The sequence below is a fragment of the Micromesistius poutassou genome (assembly GCF_964030765.1).
Source record: "Micromesistius poutassou genome assembly, chromosome: 8".
In the NCBI taxonomy this organism is placed as follows: domain Eukaryota; kingdom Metazoa; phylum Chordata; class Actinopteri; order Gadiformes; family Gadidae; genus Micromesistius; species Micromesistius poutassou.
This window is the reverse complement of record NC_140278.1, coordinates 16010465-16034552: the sequence shown is the minus strand read 5'-3', so window position 1 is coordinate 16034552 and position 24088 is coordinate 16010465. Positions and strand designations below refer to the sequence as shown.

The window sequence follows — 24088 nt, the reverse complement described above, 5'->3', positions numbered from 1 at the left end:
TCGGTGTCTGGGTCCTGGCACCAGGCCAGGCAGGCCCAGCTGTTTGGCGTGCTGTAAATGTCACCTGACAGAAGAAAGGGCTGCTGGAAGACCATGGCCCTGGGGCCGGCCAGAAGGCAGCTGAGAGAGAGAGAATGAACCGAAACACAATTACAAATAGAGCAAGGTGTCTGGTTCTCTATTTCAATGTGTGACTCTCGTTCTTACGTTGAACTTCTCTCACCTTCTCCAGCCTCAGTCAAACACCTCTCCTCTCTCCTCCCATTTCACTCATGCTGTCGCCTTTGGTTTCCTTCTCTCCGCTTTTCCTCTCTCTCTCTCTCTCTCCCCCTCCCTCTCTTTCTCTCTATCAGTCTCCCTGCCCCTTTCTCCCTTTATATCTCTCTCTCTTTATTTCCCTCTATGTCTCTCCCACCCCTCCCTCTCCATCTGTCTATCTCTATCTCTTGTTCTCTCTCTCTCTTGCTCTAACTCTATCCCTCTCTCTATCTCATTAGTGTAGGCTCTGATTGGCTGACAGAAGCTGTGTGGACGGTTGTTACACAGCTGGCTGCACCCTGAACACTGGGGAGGGGGGAGGGGGGGGGAGCGAATGAGTGGGAGAGCGAGACAGAGAGAGACGACTTGGACAGAGTGAGAGACAGAGGGAGAGAGAGAAAAAGACAGAGAGAGAGTGAGAGACCTCATTAAGGTCAGGCCCCATCCACTGGCGGTGGGAACCTGCGGTGTGTGTGTGTGTTGGTGTCATGGTGACACTGTGACACTGTGATGCGTCCTGAGACTCAGCAAATCAGCGCTGATTGGATTTTCATCCAGGCTTGTTAACTCCCAGATTGGGGTGAGGGGGGAGGAGGAGGATGAGGGGGGAGGAAGGTGGCACGGGGGTGGGGGGGGGGCACAGAGTGTGATGCTAATTGCCAAAACAAACGGGAAACAGTTCCAGAATCAATTGATGATGTCTGCATTGGAAATCTGCACAGGCGCGTGTGTCTGTGTTTGTGCAAAGAAGGGGGGTGGGGTATCCCACATCTTTGTAGATTCTCCCTCTTTAAAACACAGTGGTGGTCTATTCGTTGATGGTTATATCAGATGTAAACCTCTACTTTATATATATATATATATATATATATATATATATATATATATATATATATATATATGAAAACAGAGAAAAAACGAGTATGTGTGTGTGTGTGTTTTTATGTGTGTGTGTGTGTGTGTGTGTGTGTGTGTGTGTATATGTGCGTGTGTGTGTGTGTGTATATATATATATATATATATATATATATATATACCCTTGAGTTAGCACTCAGTATCGTTTTGCATGTGGAACATTTCTCAGCACTTTTGTTTATAAAGACCACAAATTTCCGCTTTTATCCACATCATGACTTTGCAAAACTTTATCCTTAGTCAGCATAAGTTGTTGTCGCACACTGCACATTTGCAAAGCCTCTGTCCTTATCTGCCACAGGCTTATGTGATTCCTTTCCCAATATCTCTCCCCATCCCTCTTTCTCCCCCCCCCCCCATCTTGGGGTTTATATCTTGTCCCTTAAATCATAATCTTTCATCCCTTTTTATTCATGAGTTTCCTTCCCTTCCATCCCAAGAATGACAATGTCTACCTAATTATATATATATTTTTTAAAGGTGAGATATCTGTGACACCGCCCCATCTCCCCCACCGTCTCACTCTCCTGCCTCTCCCTATCTCTCTCACCCCCCACCTGTCTTCGCTCTCTCTCTAATGGAAATGCTGTTTGTGTTGAGGATGATGTGTAGCAAATCGAGAAGGTTTTTTTAAATCTAAAATTCTCTCTCTCTCTCTCTCTCTCTCTCTCTCTCTCTCTCTCTCTCTCTCTCTCTCTCTCTCTCTCTCTCTCTCTCTCTCTCTCTCTCTCTCTCTCTCTCTCTCTCTCTCTCTCTCTCTCTCTCTCTCTCTCTCCCTCCCCCCAGACGGGACGTCCACCCTGCGCCTGTCCTCGGTGCGGGAGCTCCCCAGCCAGCTCCATGACCTGTACCAGCAGGGCTTCGTCCTGGCCGCCGTGCACCCCTTCATCCACCCCTGTGGCCCCGAGTCCAACAGCCCCCAGCACCAGCTGTACCGCGCCATCCTGGTCCGCCTCAACGACGGGTACGATGCCGCGCTAGGCCAGCCAGTGCGAGGCGACTCCATGCTATGCTATGCTAGCCCAGATGCTATGCTAGCCCAGGCTAGGCTAGTCCAAGTTACGCAAGCCTAAAAAATATACTAGCCCACGCTACGCTAGTCCACGGTACACTAACCCACCCTAGGCTAGCCCACACTACACTAGCCCACGTTGCGCTAGTCTAAGATATGCTAGCCCATGCTATACTAGCCCCATTTACACTACTGCTACTGCTATGCTAGCCAATGTTACGCTAGCCATTGCTACCCAAGTCCATGCTGTGCTAGCCTTTAAGCTTTAGCCTAGCCACAACATCCCTAAGTGACGATTGATAAACAATGGAATTATGGAAAATGCAAACAACCTAATAAACATAGGCTACACAAGCTCAGAAGCACAAGCACACAATCGCGGGTGCCAACTTTTGACAAGGTGGCACATCATGGAAATGTTTACAAAGCAGGAAAGGAAAGTGCAACGACTTGTTTGTCCAATCAAATTGTTGATCATGCAGCAAACAACAGAGCTAACGTCGTCGCAAACCCGAATGAACCGGTTGACGGTTGCTACGATACCACGCGGCTATGACCGGTCATGAACACCGCATCCACATGCATGTGTGGACGGTGTTCATGTGTGGACCGCAAAAATAACAGTGCGTCATGGGGGGGGGGGGGGGCTCTTCTGCTGTCACACCAAGCAGCTGCAGCCGGACGTGAGTGGGCACCCAACGACCTCATCTCCGGTCCTGGGCCTCCGCAGCCCCCCAACCTCTGTCCATGAGCCCCCCTGCCCCCCCCCCCCCCCCCCATCCCAGGCCTGTGTCCTGGGAAAGGAGGGGGTGGTGGGCATGCCCTCACATCTGGGCAGGGGGCCAGGGCTTTGGCCGGAGGAAACGGGAGCACTGGGGGTTAATGGGGAAACTGGTCCATGTGGCGGTGTGTGTGTATGTGTGTGTTTGTAATTGTGTTTGTGTGTGTCATTAGTGTGTGTGTGTTATTAGGTCTGTTTCACTGTTGGTGTGTCTGCATGCTTTTGTGGCCGTGGCTGTGTGTGTGTGTGTGTGTGTGTGTGTGTGTGTGTGGATGAGATTTGGTCTGTTTCATTTTTTGTGTGTCTGTGCATGTATTTTGTCTGTTGGTGTGCATGTGCGTGCGTGTGTGCGTGCGTGCGCGCGTGCGTGTGTGTGTGGAGAGCCAGTGTAGGTAATGCTTGCATAGTCCACCAGAACACGTCCATACTCCCAGTGGGAAGCATTCAAAATGTCCAGCCAAGGTATCCTTCCATCCAAGTTGAGTGGTCCGAATGGATTGGGCACTGCATCCGCTACCCTGATTAGCAGTCCTAGCGACATAGCATCAGGACTGGACTGAGTGGACTAGCTCTGCTCAGAGACCAGCAGATGATATTCAGAAGGTGGGACCCGGTCATCCCCTCCCACTCCCTCGCACCCCCCCTGTCTCCCACCAGCTGGTCTCTCTGAGGAAAGACAGCCTGGTCCCTGTTAACCCCACCAGGGAGGGGGCATCGGCATCAGAAGTATTGTGAGAGGCATTTGCAACTCATTAGCAGCTATATAAGTGTGTGTCTGCATGTATGTTGGTCTGTATCTGTGTTTATTTGTTTCTATGTAGTGATACACAGAAAGTACCCCTACATGCATTTCTTTGCGTGTTACGTGTGTGCACGTGTGTGTGTGCGTGTGCGTGCATATGTGTGTGTGTCCGTTTTGAGGCGCATACATTATTGATTACTAAGAGATAAATATGAATCACTATGAGAGTCTATGAGAATAATCAATAGTGATTTGATTAGATTTAGGGGACAAGGTTCACTGTCCTGACAGGTATTTACCCTGCAGACTTGCAGCCGTTTCAGTGACTATTTTGAGCAGGCCATCCATCAGAGATGGAGCAAACGAGAGAGAGAGGCAGGAAGAGAGAGAGAGAGAGTACAAGCATGAGCGATAGCGTAAGAGGAAGAGATAAAGAGAGACAGAGCGAGAGCGAGACAGAAAGATGGAGATAGAGAGAGAGGGAGTAAGAAGAGAGAAAGAGAGACAGAGGAGGAGAGAGAGAGAGTAAGAGAGAGCGAGAAAGAGAGATTGCGCTTGAGAGCGACATGACAGCACATCCAGCAAGAGAGCAGGGCCTGAAGGGCTGGAACTAAATAAATAATCACATGAACCGACAATGAAAAACACAATAGAGAGGAGGTCAAACACTGACAGAACTAAAAATAATACATCGTAAACAAAGCTGTTACACTTAACAGCCTAAGATTCAAACTGAGAGGTCCAAGGCCTGTACGATTGGAATGCAGCCCAGACTGACCAAAGGGTGGGGGTTTGGGGGGGGGGGGGGGGGGGGGGGGGCGTTGTAGTGCAACCCTGGGTAACACCTCTCAAGATAAATTACCTTCACCGGTTGACGAAACAACAGATAAACCATTCCTGTGTTATCTGCAGTGATCTCCTGTATGTTACAATGACCTAGGCTGCAACAGTGAGCCCCCCACCCCACTCAACCCCTTTCTGTCTCTAAGGAAACCGAGATGATAGAGATATTGATTTTTCTTTTCTGAAACTGTTTCTGCTGAACGGACCGCAGCGTTCCTTCAGACACACACAAGGCAGTCACACTTTGCTAAGCACACGGACCCGCTATGCACACACACCCAGACACGCATGTCTTTGTAGGGGAGAAGGAGAGTGGGTTTAGGGATAGAAGGATCAGAAAGTTATGGAAAAGGATGAGAGTTTGAAAGAGGATGAGAGAGAGAGAGAGAGAGAGAGAGAGAGAGAAAGAGAGAGAGAGAGAAAGAGAGAGAGAGAGAGGTTAAGAAGAACAAGGTCGATGAAAATGGAAAAAGAAAGTCCAGAAACATCTGAAAGTAGAGCGACAGAGAGAAAATAGAAAGAGAGACAGAGAGAGAGAGACAGAGAGGCCTGTCGTCTCTTTGACAGCCCGAGCAATGCCCGGCTTTATCTCCCTCGTCTGTCACCATGGCGACGGCTTCTCGCATCAGGACCAGCCCAGGGGAATATCAACCCCCCCCAGGGAAAAGAAGAACGAGACACACAGACACAGAGGGAGACATAAGGAGGGACCGAGACAGAGACACACCAAACCCAATGCTCCTCCTGTCTGCTGGAGAAGGAACCAGCAGTCGGTTGCACCAGCAGAACGTAAAGCCCCTTAACCCTACGCTCGACGTAGCTAGTTTCAAATTCTTTTGTTCTAAATTTGTTCTAAATTTTGGTTGCACCACCATAACTTAAGTTTTAACCTTACTAGTAGTGCGTAAATTGTACCAGTGTCGCATTTAATGACGTTTAGATAATTTCAAGCCAATCATTGACAGCAAACAATGTAAACAGGAAGTAGCAAGTAGTAGTTTCCACCTTATCCGAGTGAAGACACGTTAGCACCCAAATGAGAGGGCAAACAAAACAGTTTGACAGTCATTTATTCTCTAAAATTGACTTGGGCGGTATAGGCGTGAGGTTAAGCTATTTGATGGCGGATTTTTATAATAAATTGCTGCTCATTGCTGCTTTGTATGCTATTCGGTTCTAGTTCGCCTCTACCTGGTTCGCCTCTACCTGGCTATGCATTGTATGGAATAGCTCTAGAATATTGGTTTGTACGTGGGCCGAAACCGAAATCGCGCATACAGATCTACATCATCATACTGATTAAATGGATCGATACAGTCACGGACAATCCGTTCCCGACGCAAACCGCATTGAAACTCCTCTTCCCATTGCCCAAAACGAATAGCCATCTTTGGTATTGAAATCTTTTAACGTATTTACCGGTCTTTATCGTTAGAATGGAACTTACACCAGCTAGAGGGGAGGTGTAAAATATAAGTTATAACTTAGTGTTACGTTGAAACTATCTGCTTGGTGCAACTGCTATTTTTTTAGTAGAGTGTAAAGTCGAACGTTTGGGCCATTTACGTTCACCGTAGCCTAAGGGGGACCTTACGTTCTGCTGGTGCAACCAGCTGCAGGACAGAAGCAGAGGGTTGTGAGGTACTGGTGACGGTGGCGGACGGACGGGTTCGGATGGTTGCCATCCACCGCTACCTCCACAAGTAGTGGGAGGTAGCGGGAGTGGGGAAGTTAGCAGCAGAGGGGCAGGTGGTGGTGGGAGACGAGTGGAGGGGAGTGAGAGCGGGGGTGGAGTTAGTGGCAGCGGAGTCAGAGGTAGTGTTGATGGTATCAGAGGTGGCTGTCCCAGAGCACATCGGGGGAAATCATGTCCCTCACCCCTGTCAGGTGTTGACGTGACAGTACAGAGGCATCAAACACACACACAGACAGAGATGAAGACAGCGAGAGAGAGAGAGAGAGAGCGAGCGAGCAAGATGGGAGGAGCAGGCCGGCCTCTCGGACGCTAGGCGGGGTGTTTAACATGCACACGGCGCCTCTCACTACACGGTCCACAGACCGCACCACATGCCACAGTTCAAAGGAGTCTGAACCGAGGCCAATGCTAACGGCAATACAAACGGCCTCGCCACGCTACTGTCACCCACTGCAATGGGAGTCACGCAGAGATGAGAGTCACAATGCAAATGAAAGCCAGACTGAAATGGGTGTGACACCCGGATCGGTGTCACACTGCAATGGGTGTCACAGTATGATGGGAGTCACACTATGGGGAGAGTCATCGCTGGGTGTCCGCTATCGCTGTGGGAGCTAACTCCAATGGGAGTCACAGTGCAGATGGAGTCCCAGTGCAGATGGAGTCCCAGTTGTAGATGGAGTCCGTGTTGTAGATGGAGTCCCAGTTGTAGATGGAGTCCCAGAGTATTGGGAGACATACTGAAACAGTAGTCCAAGAAGTCTGCCGCGTGGCCAGGACGTATGACTGGCGGCTGTGGTAGCGGTGGCGTCTGTGCAACAACCATCATTTGTAAGCGTTAGACACTGTCACCTGAATGGCACGCCTGGATAAGTGCCTCATAACTTTCGAAACGCAAGAACACTATTTGTCAGCCGAGACGGACCCGGGTACAGAAGCCCAGTACAGCCTACCAAGGAAGGGGGGTGGGGGTGGGGGCGGGGGGTGGGGGTGGGGGCGGGGGGAGCCAATGATTGGAATAGATTGGAACGCTTTGGAAATTTGAAATGTCAACTGTCAAATTTTGCTCGTGTTCAATTTGGTTGCGATGTAATAGGGTTACAGTTCAGCGGGCAATGTCTGATGGGACTTATTCATCATTACCGTATAATGTATGGGGCGCTCGGGTTTGGTTAGGGGAGAGGAAGAGAGGGGCGATAAGGAGGTGGGGGGAGAGGGATACATAGGGAGAAGGGAGAGAGAGCTAGAGCTGCCGGGGGGGGAGAAGAAAGAGGGTTGAAGGAAGTGAGTAGAGAGATGTATAATGGGAGGATGGGGAGGAGAAAAATAGGTAGCATTAGGAAGGGATCTGTATATTGCTTTGTGTTGCGTCTGTGTGCCCTGTATCAATAAAGCTCTGCGGCGTTCATTAAACACAGGGCTGGATAGCTTCCCTTGGAGCTGACGTCGCTATGACGATAGCGGCTTGATAAAGATGAGTGATGGGCTGGACCTTGGCTTTCAGAGAACATAACAATGCTTTTTTGCTCCTTATTCAATTTCACTGCGTGTGAGCCATAATTCCCATTTTTCAGGGCATTTCTCCGGGAAAGAGTAGCAAAGAACTGCTTAGGAAATTGCCCTGTGCAGCTGGACTGAAATGGACTTCTTCCCATTCACAGCACATACGCATGTTCACACACAATGAACAAATGTTACATTTGAATACAGCCAACACTTTGATCCAAAGCAACTCATGCATGTATTAACAAGGAGCAAATAAAAGAAACAACTAAATGCAGCAAGAACTAATGAATGTCTGCATAGAGCTGCCCAGAGGCATTCTGGGAACTGCCGGCGTTTGACTCTGGTCTGTCGACATGCCTGGAGGTAGACCTAAAGGTGGCTGCTAGTGTTGCTGGGGGGGTCATGGCTGGAAACACTCTCTCTCTCTCTCTCAAAATGCAGGTTTAAAAAAAAGGTTATTTTTCGAATAACCTGCAGTGTTGTTCAGAGGATTTTAAGACATGAACAACTGGCATGGATGGCATCATTCCGGATACATGAATATGGAATAATACCTTTATCTGTAGGTAAAGAACATTGGCTTCTCTCCTGTCATCGCACTCTCTCTCCCTTACCCTCAATCTACCCGGCCCTCCATTTACCTCCTCCCCTGCCATCCCCCTCTCCCTCCATCTCTCTCTCTCCCTTCAGTGGGTGTGGAGCTAATCAGAGCGGGTTCCTGTGATTTGTGTCAGCGTCAGAACTCTGTCTGACAGCACCATGAGGCGCTCTGCAGCTGTGGCTTTCAGTCTCGCAGCACAGAGAGAGAAGCTGGGGCGCTTTTGTTATGTTATGTATCCACCTTTCATGAGACTTCTCTCTCTCTCTCTCATTCTCTCCATCTTCTGTTGTTCCGGTGACTCGGGACGCGTGCTAGTGATGGCAGTGCTATAATGATGGTGGCCGTTTAACCACGGTGATGACGGAAGTGCCACCCCAGGGATTGCCGTGTTACGGTGGCGAGGGTAGGGTAACCGTGGCGATGAGGGTAGTGTAACCACAGTTGATGGTAGTGTAACCATGGTGATGATAGTAGTGTCACCGCGGGGATTGCTGTGTTACGGTGGCGATGGTAGGGTAACATGGCAACATAGTTGCCATGGTAGTGTCACCATGGTGATGATGGTTGTGTGACCACAGCGATGATGGTACTGTAACAGTGGAGATTGCGGTGTAACCGTGGTGACTGCAGTGTTCCTGAGATGGGGAACATTGTGTTTTGAAGCATGAAAGAGAAGATTAATATTGTACGGCTGAATGTGAGCCATTAAAACAACACACACACACACACACACACACACACACACACACACCCCTGACATAAACATCTAAATCCTAGTGCATAACCTTTATAAATGGGATAAATATGCTGGAACGCCGCACACCCACACGTACATCATAAAAATACACACAAACACACACACTGCACCATAGAGATCTGCACCATACACGCAAAAACATCAGGTGTCCATTTACCCCATGGTTCAAACTGCCACTTATTGTACTCATCACACCCACACCCACACACTAACGCACATATAACATGCACACACCCATCCCTACACACATACAGACACAATGTGTGTGCGTGTGTGTGCATCCACTGGCGTGTCAACAGGAAGAGGAGCCGGGAGGAGGAAGAGGGGGCCCCTGGGTCCCCTCAGGGGCCAGGTCTAACCCTTACTCTGCAGGGTGGCACACATACACACACCACCATATAAATAGATTATCCGGCTCGCACAGTCACAGGGCTTGCCAAGGACAGGCAGAGCAGTGTGTGTGTGTGTGTGTGTGTGTGTGTGTGTGTGTGTGTGTGTGTGTGTGTGTGTGTGTGTGTGTGTGTGTGTGTGTGTGTGTGTGTGAAATAAGATTTGCATTGGATTTGCACAGTTCTCGTTGGCTTTTAGTTGACTATGGATTTTCCTGGTCAGAACCGAACAGTAAGGAGCACCATAAGTCTGCATTTCATTCCCCTACTATCTTTTTCCTGTTAGTGTGTGCATTCTGCTTCTGTCCAGACAGTTCTTAGCATGCACGAATGTGCACACCATGACGTGGTTGAATTACAAGCGGATATTGACCGGCTCTTCAAACAATGCTTGCATTAAGAAGACACAGAAAAACGGATTAGATAAACAGTTAACCAATCAGCTAAACTCTTTACTATTTAGCAGCGGCTTTTATCTAAGTCAACCGACTGATGTTTTCAGGTACTCTCTCTAAGGAGCAGGCATCAAACCCGGTTCCTTTTGGCTGGGAGTCCCAACACACCAGCCACTGCTCTGTATTCATCACCCAGCTAACAAACTAGATCCTCTCTCAACCGTCCCCATTAAAGCACACCAGCCAGCACAGCAGCAGTAAAGAGCGATTGTTGCTGTTCTAACGCTGCACTAATGAGAAGAGGGCTGTTGTAAATTGTTCTGACCACACACAGTGCAACGTGAACAAAAACAAAACCATTGGACGCATCCATACTGGGCCAGATGAGAATCTTAATGATTGATCTCTATCAACACAAGTTTGCCTGTTGCTACAGTTCACATTTCCTGTTTTCCAAAACACCGTTTTCTAGCGTCGCCTTTGTTTATTAAGCTATTTCATGCCGACAGCTTCTGCTTCAAATTGATTCTGTCTGTGTGGGAGTATGTATACAAGTGCTATATCTGCCCTGCTATATCTCTCAATTATGCTGGTTGCCATGGTGGTAAATGTAATCTGTGAAACATTTGATTTGCATTTGGGGACCTAGTGAAGCGACAGACAGCGGGATATCGAAAATAGCCAGAGGGCACAGATTGCATCTGTGTGTGTGTGTGTGTATACGCGTGTGTGAAAGCGCGTGCAGGGTGACCAGGCGGACTCTCACCCCCCAGCCCTCTGTGTGTGTGCCTGCAGGGTGGAGAGGAACCAGCAGACCTGCCCTCCACACCGCCTCCACCTGGAGGAGTGTCTCCCTGCCGACCAGGTCCCCACCCCCGAGCTCATCCAGGGCTACGTCAAGAAGGTGAGGCCGGCTCCGCCCGTTTACCAGTCATCACCGTCGTGTGATCCTGTTCCTCATGTTGAGTACCTGCGTGTAGGTCGGAGGCGCTGGTTGTGATGTGATGACGTCACACTGTACAAGCCTTGGTAGGTTACTCGTGGTTCTCCTGGTGGTAGCCTACTTGTAACTGTGTAACTGATTTTACTCGTAGCACCAATAAGGTCTTCATAATGTAACCTGTAGCGGTTATTAGACTGCATATAACGTGTGGTTGTCCTCATTATGAATATTTAATTCATAATGTGCTACTTGTAGCTGTAATTAGGTCTTTATAATATGTTTCTTGTAGCTGTAATTAGGTCTTTATAATATGTTTATTGTAGCTGTAATTAGGTCTTTATAATATGTTATTTGTAGCTGTAATTAGGTCTTTATAATGTTACTTGTAGCTGTAATTAAGTCTTTATAATGTTACTTGTAGCTGTAATTAGGTCTTTATAATATGTTACTTGTAGCTGTAATTAGGTCTTTAAAATGTTACTTGTAGCTGTAATTAGGTCTTTAAAATGTTACTTGTAGCTGTAATTAGCCAACATGTGACGTGTGGCTGTCTTCATGCGACTTGTAGCTCCAATTGGGTCGCTATAACATGTAAGTCACAGCTGTGGTGAGGCTCCTTGTAACGTGTGGCTGTCCTCATGTGACTTGTAGCTCCACAGTGCTGGTAATCTCCCATCTCCCTGCCTCTTATCCCAGCACTGGAGTCAAGGGAGCCGTCTCAGGCTCATAGGAGAGCACCACTTTGCTAATTAACGAGTTAGAGGATCTCACAGTAATGCCCTCAACCCACCGCACCTCCCCCCCCCCACACCTGAACCACCACCAACCTGGAGAGCAAGAAAAGAGCGAGAGTGCGAGAGAGCGAGAGAGCGAGAGCGCGAGAGTGCGAGAGCGCAAGAGCGAGAGATCCAGACACCCAGATCCACAGCTGCATCAACACCAGGCCTTAGTGGTCGTCCTCAGTCCTTTAATGTGAATATGATGATCAAGCACTGGCCTAGGGTGAAGCCCATCCCCCCACCAGCCTCCCATTAACCAGGCCCTGCCAGGGTCTCCTGCAGGACTTCATTATCACTGCTTATCATTACCGTGTAGAGAGCCGCATGGGGAGAGAGGGGAGAGAGGGGGAGGAAAGGGAGATGGTAGGGGGTAGATTAGCAGGAGCTAAGGGGATTGAGGAGGAGGAGCAGAAGGAGGAGGAGGAGGTATTGGAGTCGAGTGAAAGCGATGAGGAAGGAAGAGCACACAGGGAGATGGGGGGGAGAAGGAGGTAGGCGGATGGAGGAGCAGGTATGGGGTAGGGTGGGAGGTAGGGAGGAGGAGGAGGGGAGGTGGTTGCAGGGAGAGGAGGTGGGAGAGGGCAGAGAATATTAAGGTAGGGGAGGTGAGGGGAGAGTGCAGGAAGGGTGGGGAGGTGAAGGAAGATTTGGAAGACGGGGAGAGAATGGGAGGTGGTAGTGGGGCAGAGGAGCTGGAATAAGGGGAAAAAGTAGGAACGGTTGGGGGTAGCAGTGGGAGGAGGAGGTGGTGGTCCAGGTTACGCTAGGAATCTATTAAAAAGGAAGTGGACACGGACGAGCAGGAAGAGAGGGGGGTAGCGTGCTCTCTCTCTCCCCCCCTCTCTCTCTCTCTAAAAAGCTGTATTGGCATGAGAAACAAATGTCTACGTTGACAAAAAAATATGAATTAAGTCAACTTACATACTGTATTTACAGGGTGGTAGAGTGCAATCATTGTGAAAAGACTCAAAAAGTGCATCTTCATATTCACAGAGATGAGCGAGTGGTTAAAGTCCAGTGGGATGAATGAGGGGAATCTCGTGGGAGATCCAGTGGATCTCTCTCGCAATGCGGCAATCACTTGACCCCTCTGTTTAGCAAGACCCCAATCATCATGATCCCAATCATTGTATGCTAAATGTATTTACGTCTCTGTGTTTACATCACTCCATTTTCATCATGGTTTCCAACGTCCCGTCTCACTCTCTGTCCGTCTGTCTGCATGTGCTCCCTTATGTCCGTTCTCTTTTGAACATGTCTCTCTTCTCCCATTCCTCCCTCTTTCTCAGTCTTTTTTTCCTTTTTTCATTTCTTTCCGGGAATGCTGTCGGCATCCATCTCTAAATCTGTGTTTCAGCCTCTATTTCATCTCTCCATCCCTCTCCCTCCCTCCCTCCCTCCCCCTCTCCCTCTCTCCATCACACACAGGGTTATTTCCATCCAGACCTTCACACTCTCTCCCTTCTCCTGATCCTTCTTTAATAACTTGCGGGGAAATGGGAAATGTGCTCTCAAGTCTGAACTGAAATGGGTTATCGCGGCGGAAAACACTTTATATTCTGCAGCCAGCCGTTGGGGGCACATCCCAGGATATAGGCTTGTATATATATAGCCTACCTTTCATAAAAAGTTTGTGCCCACCACAATTTAAAAAACAGATTGGAAGGAACTGATGTACTGATGTATAGCGATATTGATGGCTGATGTGTTTTCTGATTTGTATTCCTGCGTAATTTTACTTTTCCTTTCCAGAGATGCACTGGTCACTTTGGCCCAGTTTGTTATGTTTCAGGTTTTCAGTTGACCAAGTTTTCCAATATGTTTATCGTCCAAATCATCATGGAACTGCCTTTAATGCTGACAAATAAAACATAAAGTGAGTGATGGCGGGATACATTTAAGCACTCTGTTCTGCGTTCAACACGAGCCTGCAACATGCTAAATTGCAGGTTGCCAGCACAAAGCTATCTAACATTCAACAGCTGGCTAACACACAACAACCAATATTAATAATATGAATAGTCATTTTAATAAGACTATTATTAATAACAAGAAAATGCATTTCCTGCAGAAAATGCGGTGAGTGCTGTAGTGCAAAGTCAGGTTGAAAATATGTTTTAATAAAGACATAGTTTCAGACGTAAAGAAATGTTAAATGGCTTAAATCAAGTGAAGGGATTTGAACAAAAGTTAAAAAGTCTAAATGGAACAATGTAAACATGCACACCGTTTAAAAAGATGTAAATGGTTGGAAACAAATAAAGTGACAGCTGAATGAAAAGCACAAAGCATTGCTAAAAATGCAAAAATGTAAAATGAATTGAACTGAAGAATCTGAAAGGTCAAATGTATTGCAGTGCACTGCTGAAAAACCTGGAAGCTGAAATCGAAAACTGACTGACGCTGAATTGCATTACCTGAAGAAGCAAAGTGCTGAAATAGATTGTTACAAAAGCTGGAAGCTAAACCTAATACTGTCAAAGCTGGAAGATAGTAGTAGTAGTGCTACTGGCTGTGGTAGTAGTAGTAATGGAGGTAGTAGCTGAAGTAGTAGCAGCTGAAGTAGTAGTAGTAGTAGTAGTAGTAGCTGAAGTTATAGTGGTACTATCTGCACAAACAATATGCCATATGAAAGGTATGCTATTGATTGATGTTTGTAGAAAGAATTATGATAATCCTGCCAGTTTCTTTTTTTAAACCAACTCGACTAATGCTCATTTTTCCAGCATAACAGGATTAAAAGTAGTCCAATTAGGCAGGAAAATCGCCCAATGTGGCAACGCTGCCTGAACGTCGGAAAAAGTAGCCCAATTGAGCGGGAAAAACTGCCCAATCTGGCAACACTGCCTGCACGTCCTCGGGCTCTAACCTCAGCGTGAATCAATGAGACCAACTGAAAACGAGGTGGACATGGAACATAAACTGTGTTTATGAAAAAAGTATAAAGGTAATCAAAATTCTGTTCAGATTATTGAAGATACAAGTGTCAGAGAATGGGCAAACGGCTCGGCCGTCCTCCCATTGACTTCCATTGTAAAAAATAGTATTTTAAGAGTAGAATATCTTAAAAAGTATAAAATATTAAAAAAATTCCAAGCTAATCTGAACATTTTAAAATTGGAATGGAGTCTCTAGGCAAAGAGTTGAAGAAGGAGATAGGTCCCAAAGTTTGTAGAGAATAATAAAGAAGAAAGATTAAAACTTAAGAAGAACAATAGTTGAGCGCTGCATGCAGCACTCACCTAATAACAATAACTAAAATATAAATAATCACAAAATACATCCTCTAGACACGGACCACATGTAAACTAATACCTAGACATGTCTCTCGTTTGACCCATCTAGACCTCTCCATCTCCTATTAAGAAAGAGAGGCATCAGTTCCTCTCTATCATTTCTCTCTGCATATTTCATTTAACACGTGGTGAGGAAACAGAGCGCCTGCTGGATATTGAATAATACCACCGGAAACCACGTGACCGCTTTCCAATTTAATTTCAGACTGAATAATGTGCAACGTGATTTGATTGTGGTTCCCTTCCCATGACGCAGTGATAGCGACGATGGCTGCCTTTGGCTTGCATTCAGACAGTGTAGCACGTGTGTGTGTGTGTGTGTCTGTGTGTGTGTGTCTTTCCATCAGTCTGCCATTCTCTGTGCGTGTCCTTATGTGAATATTCATGTGTATTTGTTAGCATGTGTGTGTGTGTGTGTGTGTGTGTCTGTGTGTGCATGTAAGACAGCAGGGGGTATGGCGGTGCTAAATTGAGAATGGCGTCATTAACATTCAGTGACGGTTAACGTTTCAATCTCCTGTGGGGGAATAAGAAACCAGTTGACGTTGATAGCGCAGACAGTTGACAGTTGGTTCAACAGACGAGGAGAGAGGGGGCGCTTAATTCGCGATGCAGACCCTGGCCAGGCGAGGGTTGTGGCCGCTTCCAATCTAATCAACCGCGGGGTGATTGGAGAGGCAGCTGGGGACGACCGAGGAAATGAGAAAGAAACGCTAGAATCCAACAAACAGGACAAACTTCCCCAGAAAGGCTGGAAGACCATTATTTGGTTTCAAAATGCCCCAAAGAAAGTTAGAAAAGACATACATTGTCCTTGAATTTAAGTTGCTTGTTCAATTTGGGGTTGGTGTATCAATCTGTACGCATCAGACAAACAAAACAGTGGTGCAGAAGGGTAAAGCCAGTGCAAACACAGAGTAACCTTTTAGATTTTAAATCACCACCTCAACACTAAAGTCCATATTGAAGTTCTGCGAAGGTAAAGGCCACAGAGGACTGGCCATGCTTATTATTGGATAAATTCCTTAGACAGATAGTGAAAAGCTCCCACCTTGCAATCAACGGCATCCAACTGAAATGCTCACATTTTAATTGTTTTGTTCCATCTCTGCAAATATTCTCGCTTTCATTGTTTGTGATTTTAACTCGTGCTTGTCTTCGTACATCACACTGATCTCCTATACAAAAAAAAAATATATATATATATATATATAAAATAAATAATACTGTGATGGCATATGTAACAGTATTATGGTGCAAATAGTCATAGCTTTATTATTATATATATCTCTTTATTATATTTGGATTTGAGGTCTGGTGCAGTGTATTTGCAGTCATTCCTTGCTATAATAGTTTCAAACAGCTCCTATCAAGCCTGCATTAGGCCTCAATGACACATCCCTGTATTACAGCTTGTAACCCTCCCCCTCCTCCACTGCTCCTTACAGCAAGTCCAGGACGCTGCCGACCAGGGCGTGAGGTTCGTGGGCTTCGTCCAGGAGCCGTATGGGGCCCCGTGCACCCGGATCAGAGAACCAGAGACGCCCTCGCTCTCCCTCCACTCCAGCCCCAGCTCGGTGCTGGGCTCCCTGGGCAGCTGCAGCCCGCCGGAGCCCTCCAGCCCCGGGAACCACGGCGGAGGACCGGGGGTCATCCTGGAAGAGGTGTCCGACACCAGGAGCCCGGAGAGCCCAATCCAGGAGGGGAAGGGGATGCAGAGCGACGGAGAGGGAGAGGAGCTGACAGAGAACACTGGAACGGATGCGGGGAGTGGTGTAGAGGGAGGACCCATGGACACCTCCTGCTCCTCCCCTGATCAGGAGCGCACCGAGGAGAAGGAGGAGGGGAAGGAGTCGCGGGTGCATAACAACAACAGAACCAACGCCGGCGACGGCAAGGGGCGGCCCCGCTACACGCGCCATCGCAGAGGAGACGGTGAGTTTGAAATGCATGACGTGCAAGTAAAGGCCCGTGCACGTAAAAGCCTGTGCACGTCAAGGTCTGTGCACGTAAAGGCCTGTGCACGTAAAGCTCTGTGCAGGTTGAGGCTGATTCGTAAGAATGGAGTCATTCTCTAAGTTTGAGTTCACCCGCAAGTGCCTTTTAAACTATTTGCCAGTCCAGTCCAGTCAAATTGAATTGTATAGCCCGTAATAGTGGTTACAGCCTCAAAGGACCTTCCACCATTGACTTCTGAATAACCTCTGAAATACATGCATTGGCTACACAAAAATCCTTTACAGGAGACCCAATACACAGCATTAACAGGTCTAGGAAAGAAAGTATAGCACTTTGAAACATTTGCTTTGAAACATAGTGGAGGAATGGCACGTTGTCTGCCAATATGGATCCACTCAAGGGAAGAACAAGTTCCAGCTTCCTGTAAGTGCAGGTCTGTAATTATCCAAACCCTGTCCGCCTCTTCCTACTCCGCTCAGAGACAGAACACAGTGTCATCAACGGGCAAATTGATTTTCATGCCAATATAAACTCTCCAAACAACCTCAGTAAAAATAACGATTTTACAGCTTTCCGCTGTTATATAATGTCATATAGTGTAGACGGCGGTGAACGGCAGGTGAAGGTGGTCCACCTGACACCACAATACAACATGTTCGCTACTCATTAACAAGACGTCGGCGCCGCCGCCCAGATCCAAACCTGGGAGCTTTAATTGCTCTGCTCTTCGCTGACAAACAAACGTGCGGCAGCACCATCGATTTAACTTCCAAGAGTGTATCTGCATCCAGCCATTTAGCCCCGGAGCCATGGCGTCTTTCGAGATGGAAAGCGAGTCAACTCTAGGTTGAGTGTGAGGCGCGGGTTGGGGTGGGGGGGGGGGGTGGGGGGGAAGGTGTGTTACACAACACCAACACGCAGCCCGAGATGAATCATGTTACGCGACTGGAATATAGAATCACACTCGCTGAATATGAATTTGCACCGAAATTTGCCGTGGGGCTTTGAAGGAAGTCAGGTTTTTACCTCTCGCTTTCATGCTGCTTCCCTGTTCTGTGAATACCCTTTGTTCTATACCCGCTTTCTGCATTAACACATCCTCACACACTAATACACACACAAATATAGACATACCCACATACAATAACCACTCTATCTCCTTGTTCTCTCCTTCCCCAGGATAATGTAGCACAGTGTGCAAATTATGCCCTGCATGTCTACATTTGTATGGAGGTTAATCTGTGTTTCTAAGCGAGTAGCCATGCATGCATTTTTGTGTGTGTGTGTGTGTGTGTGTGTGTGTGTGTGTGTGTGTGTGTGTGTGCACGCGTGTAGAAGTGCGACCGGCAAAGTGTTGTGTCCCGCCTGCACCGGTCTGTGTGCCCAAGCATGTACGCACATACACACACTGCATCTCCGGGCCAATTCACACGTGGGATACGTGTCAGCGTCTGCGTGCGTTGTGCGTGTGCATGCGTGTATGTGTGTGTGTCGTTCTGGTGCAGGAAACAGGCACCCACACAGACCCGCAGCCGGTCGGTCCATCTGGCCTCGTCCTCAACACCCAACACCCAGCCCTCTTCCATCCCCCTCATCATCACCACGACAACAACCATGGTGACAAGCTAGGGTGGCCAGAGCGGGATCACACTGGACCTGTTCTCTGGGGATGAGGAAAGGAGCCCACCGTCTAGCTGACTTCAAACACCTATCTCCGGATGAGTGCCATACGCTTATGGAGAGAGAGAGAGAGAGAGAGAGAAAAAGAGAGAGAGAGAGAGGGCGAGAGAGAGAGAAAGAGAGACACATTGATGGATAGAGATGGATGGAGAGAGAGAGAAACGGAGCGCGAGAGAGACAGAGAGACATTGATGGATAGAGAGAGAGAGAGACAAAGAAGGGAGGATGAATGATGAAACAGACACGCTATCAGACTGGTTGGTTTTGGCAGACTGAAAACAAACGGATAGCGATCCCAGCACTGCGTTCTCTGCCCCCCTCCTTCTGCTCAGCACGTGGAACACTAAACCCCCCAAAAACAAAACTAAAAATACATTTAAAACACTCTTCCGACACCGACAACAATTTTATATGCAAAATTAATGTGGCAAACAAAAGGTCAATAATGTTTACCACAACCGTCGGTAACGCTGACATTTACATTCCTTGTTGACAGCGCGAAAAACCTATTTTAATATTTTTTCCCATCGATTTAGCGTATTCATGTTTCAATCTCTTGATTCATACTCCTATTCTGATCCTGCTGCTGTGACGCCGACATGTCCCCTCTGATTAACAATCCTGATTAGGAGAAATTCATCTCGCCTGGGGAGATTTACAGTGTAACGCCTCTTGCACACTACCTCCGTCAATGGACGGATGGGTGAGGGCGTGTCTGACGTATGGGGGAATAGTCTTTGTGGACTCAGCCTGCAACAGGGGCAACACTCTCCTTGCGCTCTCCTTGCACCAGGTGTTATAAAGCCGGCTTTTTCCTGCGTCTTCCTGCTTGTTGTTGTTATTGCTAAATGGATCCCGTAGTCGCAAGGACAGTGTTGCCCCTGTACATGTACCACAGCAATCGTCCAATTCTTAAATCCATTCTTAAATCCTCCGCTGCCGGCCGGCTTTTTGACATTTCCACGGCGGGTTGTATCACAAAGACCATTTCATTGGACAGAGTCCAAGTAGCGGCACACTAGTGTATTTGCATAACCGCGATCTGATTGGCCGACGGTCCCGTCGTTTCCCGAAAAGTTTAACATTTCTCAGTTTTGACGCAGGCCACAGAGCCAACTTGACAGACGGACCCACAATGCATTTTATGGGCGCCCCATGCAAAGTCAATGATATGCGTCCGTTGACGGAGGTAGTGTGCAAGAGGCGTAAGCCGTGTCAAGCCTCACCAGCACCTTCGCCTCTGAGGGGGGCTTTGAGGTTCTCCTCTCGTGTGTGGATCACGCTGAAACACGTCCGTCCTCTGGTGTGGACACGTCCAGCTGGACCGCCAGCAACCGCGCGACCACGGGCGGATCAGGCCTCTGGCGCCGCACTCTCTGTCCACTCTGTGTGTCCGGACTGGCCATGGCAGTCAGCGTTTCTGGATCGGTGCCAGGGTTCTGTGTTTTGCAACACTTTCAGATGCTGGTTAATGGCTGCCAGGGAACGGCAAGGTTCTGGTTGGGAGGCTGTGATGCAGATTAGGGGCATCTAAAAGAGTGCTCGGTCTGTTCCCATGACAGCAGCATTTCGTGGGATTAGGTTCAAAGCATTTTGTACTGGAGGATGCGTAATCATGTCAAACTAATTGCGTACCGGTCGCGATTTGTGTGTGTGCATGCTTCCCAGTATGTGTGTATGCTCCTTGTATATTTTCGGGGTCAGGTCGGTGTGCTTGTGTAGTGTGTGTGTGTGTGTGTGTGTGTGTGTGTGTGTGTGTGTGTGTGTGTGTGTGTGTGTGTGTGTGTGTGTGTGTGTGTGAGAGAGAGAATGCGTTTCTGCTCTTTTTCTACATTGGAATGACCTCTTCCAGAACGTCTTTTTTATTCAGAGCTCAAGTGTTTCACACTTGTTTTCAGACTAAATATTTATCCCTGGCCACATGGACCTATCTGGCGGAGGACGCAGTGGAACACAGACATCTGTCAAACTATTTATTAACTGTTGAAAGATGTTATAATGTAGAACAAAAGTAAACAGCCAAAAGTGGCAGACTTGCTTTCATATCATGATAATCAATAATCATGGATTAGTTTAATCCCCAGAGGCCGGAGATAAATGAAAAACTATCCATTTCCCCCCGGATAAAAATGACTTCCCATTCTTTCTGGAGTCAACTCTGCTATAATACCAATCAGGCATGTCACCACAATACAATCGATTACCGACCGGCTGCTTAAATAAGTACTGCTTTCACATGACTTATTTTGTTCTGGGAAAGACTCATTTGCATCCCACTCCGCTTTATAACATTCTGCTCACAGGCTGCTGGCCTGATGCAGTAGCATACCTCTGGATCTTTCCATCTTGAACAACGCTAACTAAATATGAGCTAATCCTGCCGTCCATCATGTTCACGCCGCCCCATATTTAGTCTGAGTGTTGCAAACACGCGAGGAACCGTACCGAACATCCCCCCCCCCCGCACAGCCAATTTGTGTACAGAGTAATAAATATATTCGAAATATATAAATAAGAATAATTTATTCTCTCTGAGTAATCATTTTAAGTACAAGTATGTCTTCTTCATCGATTGTTTGATAGATGAATGCGTACATCCATTTGTTAAGTGAACGCATTTATAGATCTATAATTACTTCATTCAATCATTGAGATTGCTTTAGTATTCAGACCTCAACTTTTAACCAGTTTAAACCACTACGTTTGAACCAGTCTTACCGGATCAGTCGGTGTTGGCCATAACTAAGTTTACTGGTTCAGGTCAAACACACTGATGTTGAACATCTGGCTTTAATAGATGATTACTTGGGTCATGTGAATTGTCCTTTGACTTTTCACACAGAAACAGCCTCCATGACCAGGAGAAAGTGAACTACCATTTAGCAAATCACTTACCTTAAATGACCAAAACAACTACAGTCAAAACACCCAAGAGATGTGCACACTGATAATGGACTCATGTTATTTACGTTTGAATACACCAAAAAGGCCTTCTGCCGGTTAGAAAACTGTAAAAAACAACCCAGTTCAGAGCTGACCGAACACACAGTGGTTTCTTTGCCACAGATCGGATAACCATCTTTATATAGAAATAGATATATCTATATACCTCCTGGGATGTTCACTCTACCGGAACAAAATCAGATCTTTTTCACATATTGCCAAAAACCAAATCTGATTTGGCCCACTTGTGTCTCTAATCTGACCGTGGCCACAGAGGTTTAGCAGACAGCGACGCGTGCATGTTTTCTTTGGAGAGTGAGAAATGACAACGTTTGGTGGATGCGGGGGCCAGCTGTCAGCAGGCTTTGGGAAGAAGCGATTAGAAATGATTCATTCTGCCCTGTCTGGTGCAGACGCATTGACTAATACAGCGAAACAGACAAAGCGCAACCTCCCCCGATACACAGCTGTGAGCACTGAAGTGTGTCGTTTCCCTGAGTGTGTGTGTGCAGATCACCACCTTCCCCACACCCACCCAACCACCCACTCACACTCACACACACACACACACACACACACACACACCTTTTCCCGAAATGTTTCCCACCCATCAATTGGCGTTGCGTAGCGGCGGCGGCGGCGGCGGCGGTGCGCAGGTCTAGCGCTCCTAGTGAGCCCCGCCCTCTGGGCCCGCAGTGCATTATGCATATTTCTGCTTCAAGTAAACAAAGGCAGGCTGGGAAGCCTTTAATGCATTATTCAGACTTGTGTGCAGTGAATCAACCGGGATGAGTCCCAGCACATGAGCTTGTTAGAAGAGTTTCTTTCATGTTTGGCTCTCTGCGCACCCATCGGATCTCTCCTGGAGCACCGGGGAAGAGATGTGAGTGCTGCATTAAGAATGAATATAATAGTAATATACATTTGATAACAACTGTCATATAGAAATATTCGGGATGGGAAAGCATAGTTTTTGTGGCTGTTCCTTGCTATAATAGTCTCAAACAGCTCCTATCAAGCCTGCATTAGGCTTCAATGACACACCACATCCCTGGATTATAGCTTGTAACCCCCCCCCCCCCCCCCTTCCTCCTAAACTCTGCGTGATAGTTCACTTCTGTAATACGTTCCATTGGTTGTCTCAGAAATCTGTCTGATTACTGGAGGGGCTACAGTGTATTCAGAACATTTGCATCCACTACGTTCTGTTTGGCAACTTACACTTGGTAAACGGACACCTGTAGAGCCCACGTTAAACCCATACGTTAAACCGCACATGAAAAATCACACATGTTTTAATGGATTTACAGAATCCCAATACATATGGTTAGGCCGTGTCGTGAGGGGCCCCGCCGCCCCCAATAGAATATAAGAACAGCTTTGTTGTCGTCCCTTTCCGCGTCTGCTGGACAGCTATAGGTAGCACTGGGTTAGCTGTCCGCCACCTAGTGGGTGCAGCGCTAGGCTGTTAGCCCAACAACATGCTGACTGATCGGCACCACAGCAGGAACTCTTATCTTCAACGGCGTAAAATAAACTCATGCAATTAACAATGTGCAGTCCTATCTTTTATAGCAGACAGGAAAGGAGATCACTTAAGATTTAGCCTCCCCTCACCCAACTCTCCCCTGACCTAATACCGCCTCACCTCACCTCTTTGGCAACGTCTTGTTGCCATGGAACCCAAACACTATTGCACTATTCCTGCAAGACTAAAGCAGAAAGATGGAGGTTTTTCTAAGTGGACTGAAAGAGCTAACAATGGCGTTTCAGAGACAGCCGCGTATAGAACTCTTGTTGTTTTATTCACCGCTCAAAGAAGAGCAAAAGACAACCCAAAATTCAGCTGGGACTCCTGCCCAGATCTCTGTTGGGATTAAAACAAAGATAGTTTTTCTAACAGCATGTTTGTGGTAAACACTGTGGCTTGTCAGTGTGTTGAATGCGTTGTACGGTCTTTAAAGATTAGAGTGAACAGCACTTTACGGCTTTGAAGGCTTGGGGAAAAGGAAAGAGGCTGCACACCACTATAATCACATATTTTTGGACGATTGTCACATATTTATTTAAACTTAACTGCAATGGGATGGTTGTGTTGGTGTTGTGAAGCCCACCTATGCTTGTGTTTGATTGATGTATTCGTTAACTCAGTTAATTGATGACATTTGTTAAAATGTTTAATTGCATTAAGTCATTCAGTTTGATCAATTGAGTAAATTTGTCAGAGCATTTGTCAATTGGTTAATTGGTTATCTGGATTAACCAATTTGAACCGTAGTGTTGTTAAACCGACTGGTTTGTTTAGTGTGAACGGATTATTGAATCTTTGCTTGAGATTTAAATCATCCAAAGTGTTAATTGGTTGACTGTCTGTGTTCAGGGGTGGAGCTCCTGGCCCTGTTCAACCACCCGCCGGTGCGGGAGGGCCAGGCCAAGTACTACACGGTGAAGGTCCCACTGAAGGTGCAGAACCGGGACGAGGGCGTGAAGGGGGTGGAGGCCAACTGGCTGGACTACATGACCCAGCACTTCAACAACGGCGCCTCGCTGGTCGACGGCTACTTCCACCTGGGCGGCGACAACGGTAAGAACG

At 47.3% G+C, this 24088-nt stretch overlaps 1 protein-coding gene across 1 annotated transcript in view; it reads left to right on the top strand.

Moving 5' to 3' along the window:
- The window catches only part of rftn1b (raftlin, lipid raft linker 1b), an 87532-nt gene that overhangs the window by 33217 nt on the left and 30227 nt on the right, over window positions 1–24088 (top strand). Inside the window, exons 3-6 of the mRNA XM_084472212.1 lie at window positions 1960–2137; window positions 10691–10799; window positions 16362–16848; window positions 23876–24079. Of these exons, the coding sequence (XP_084328338.1) occupies window positions 1960–2137; window positions 10691–10799; window positions 16362–16848; window positions 23876–24079 (978 nt within the window). The remainder of the gene's footprint in view (window positions 1–1959; window positions 2138–10690; window positions 10800–16361; window positions 16849–23875; window positions 24080–24088) is intronic.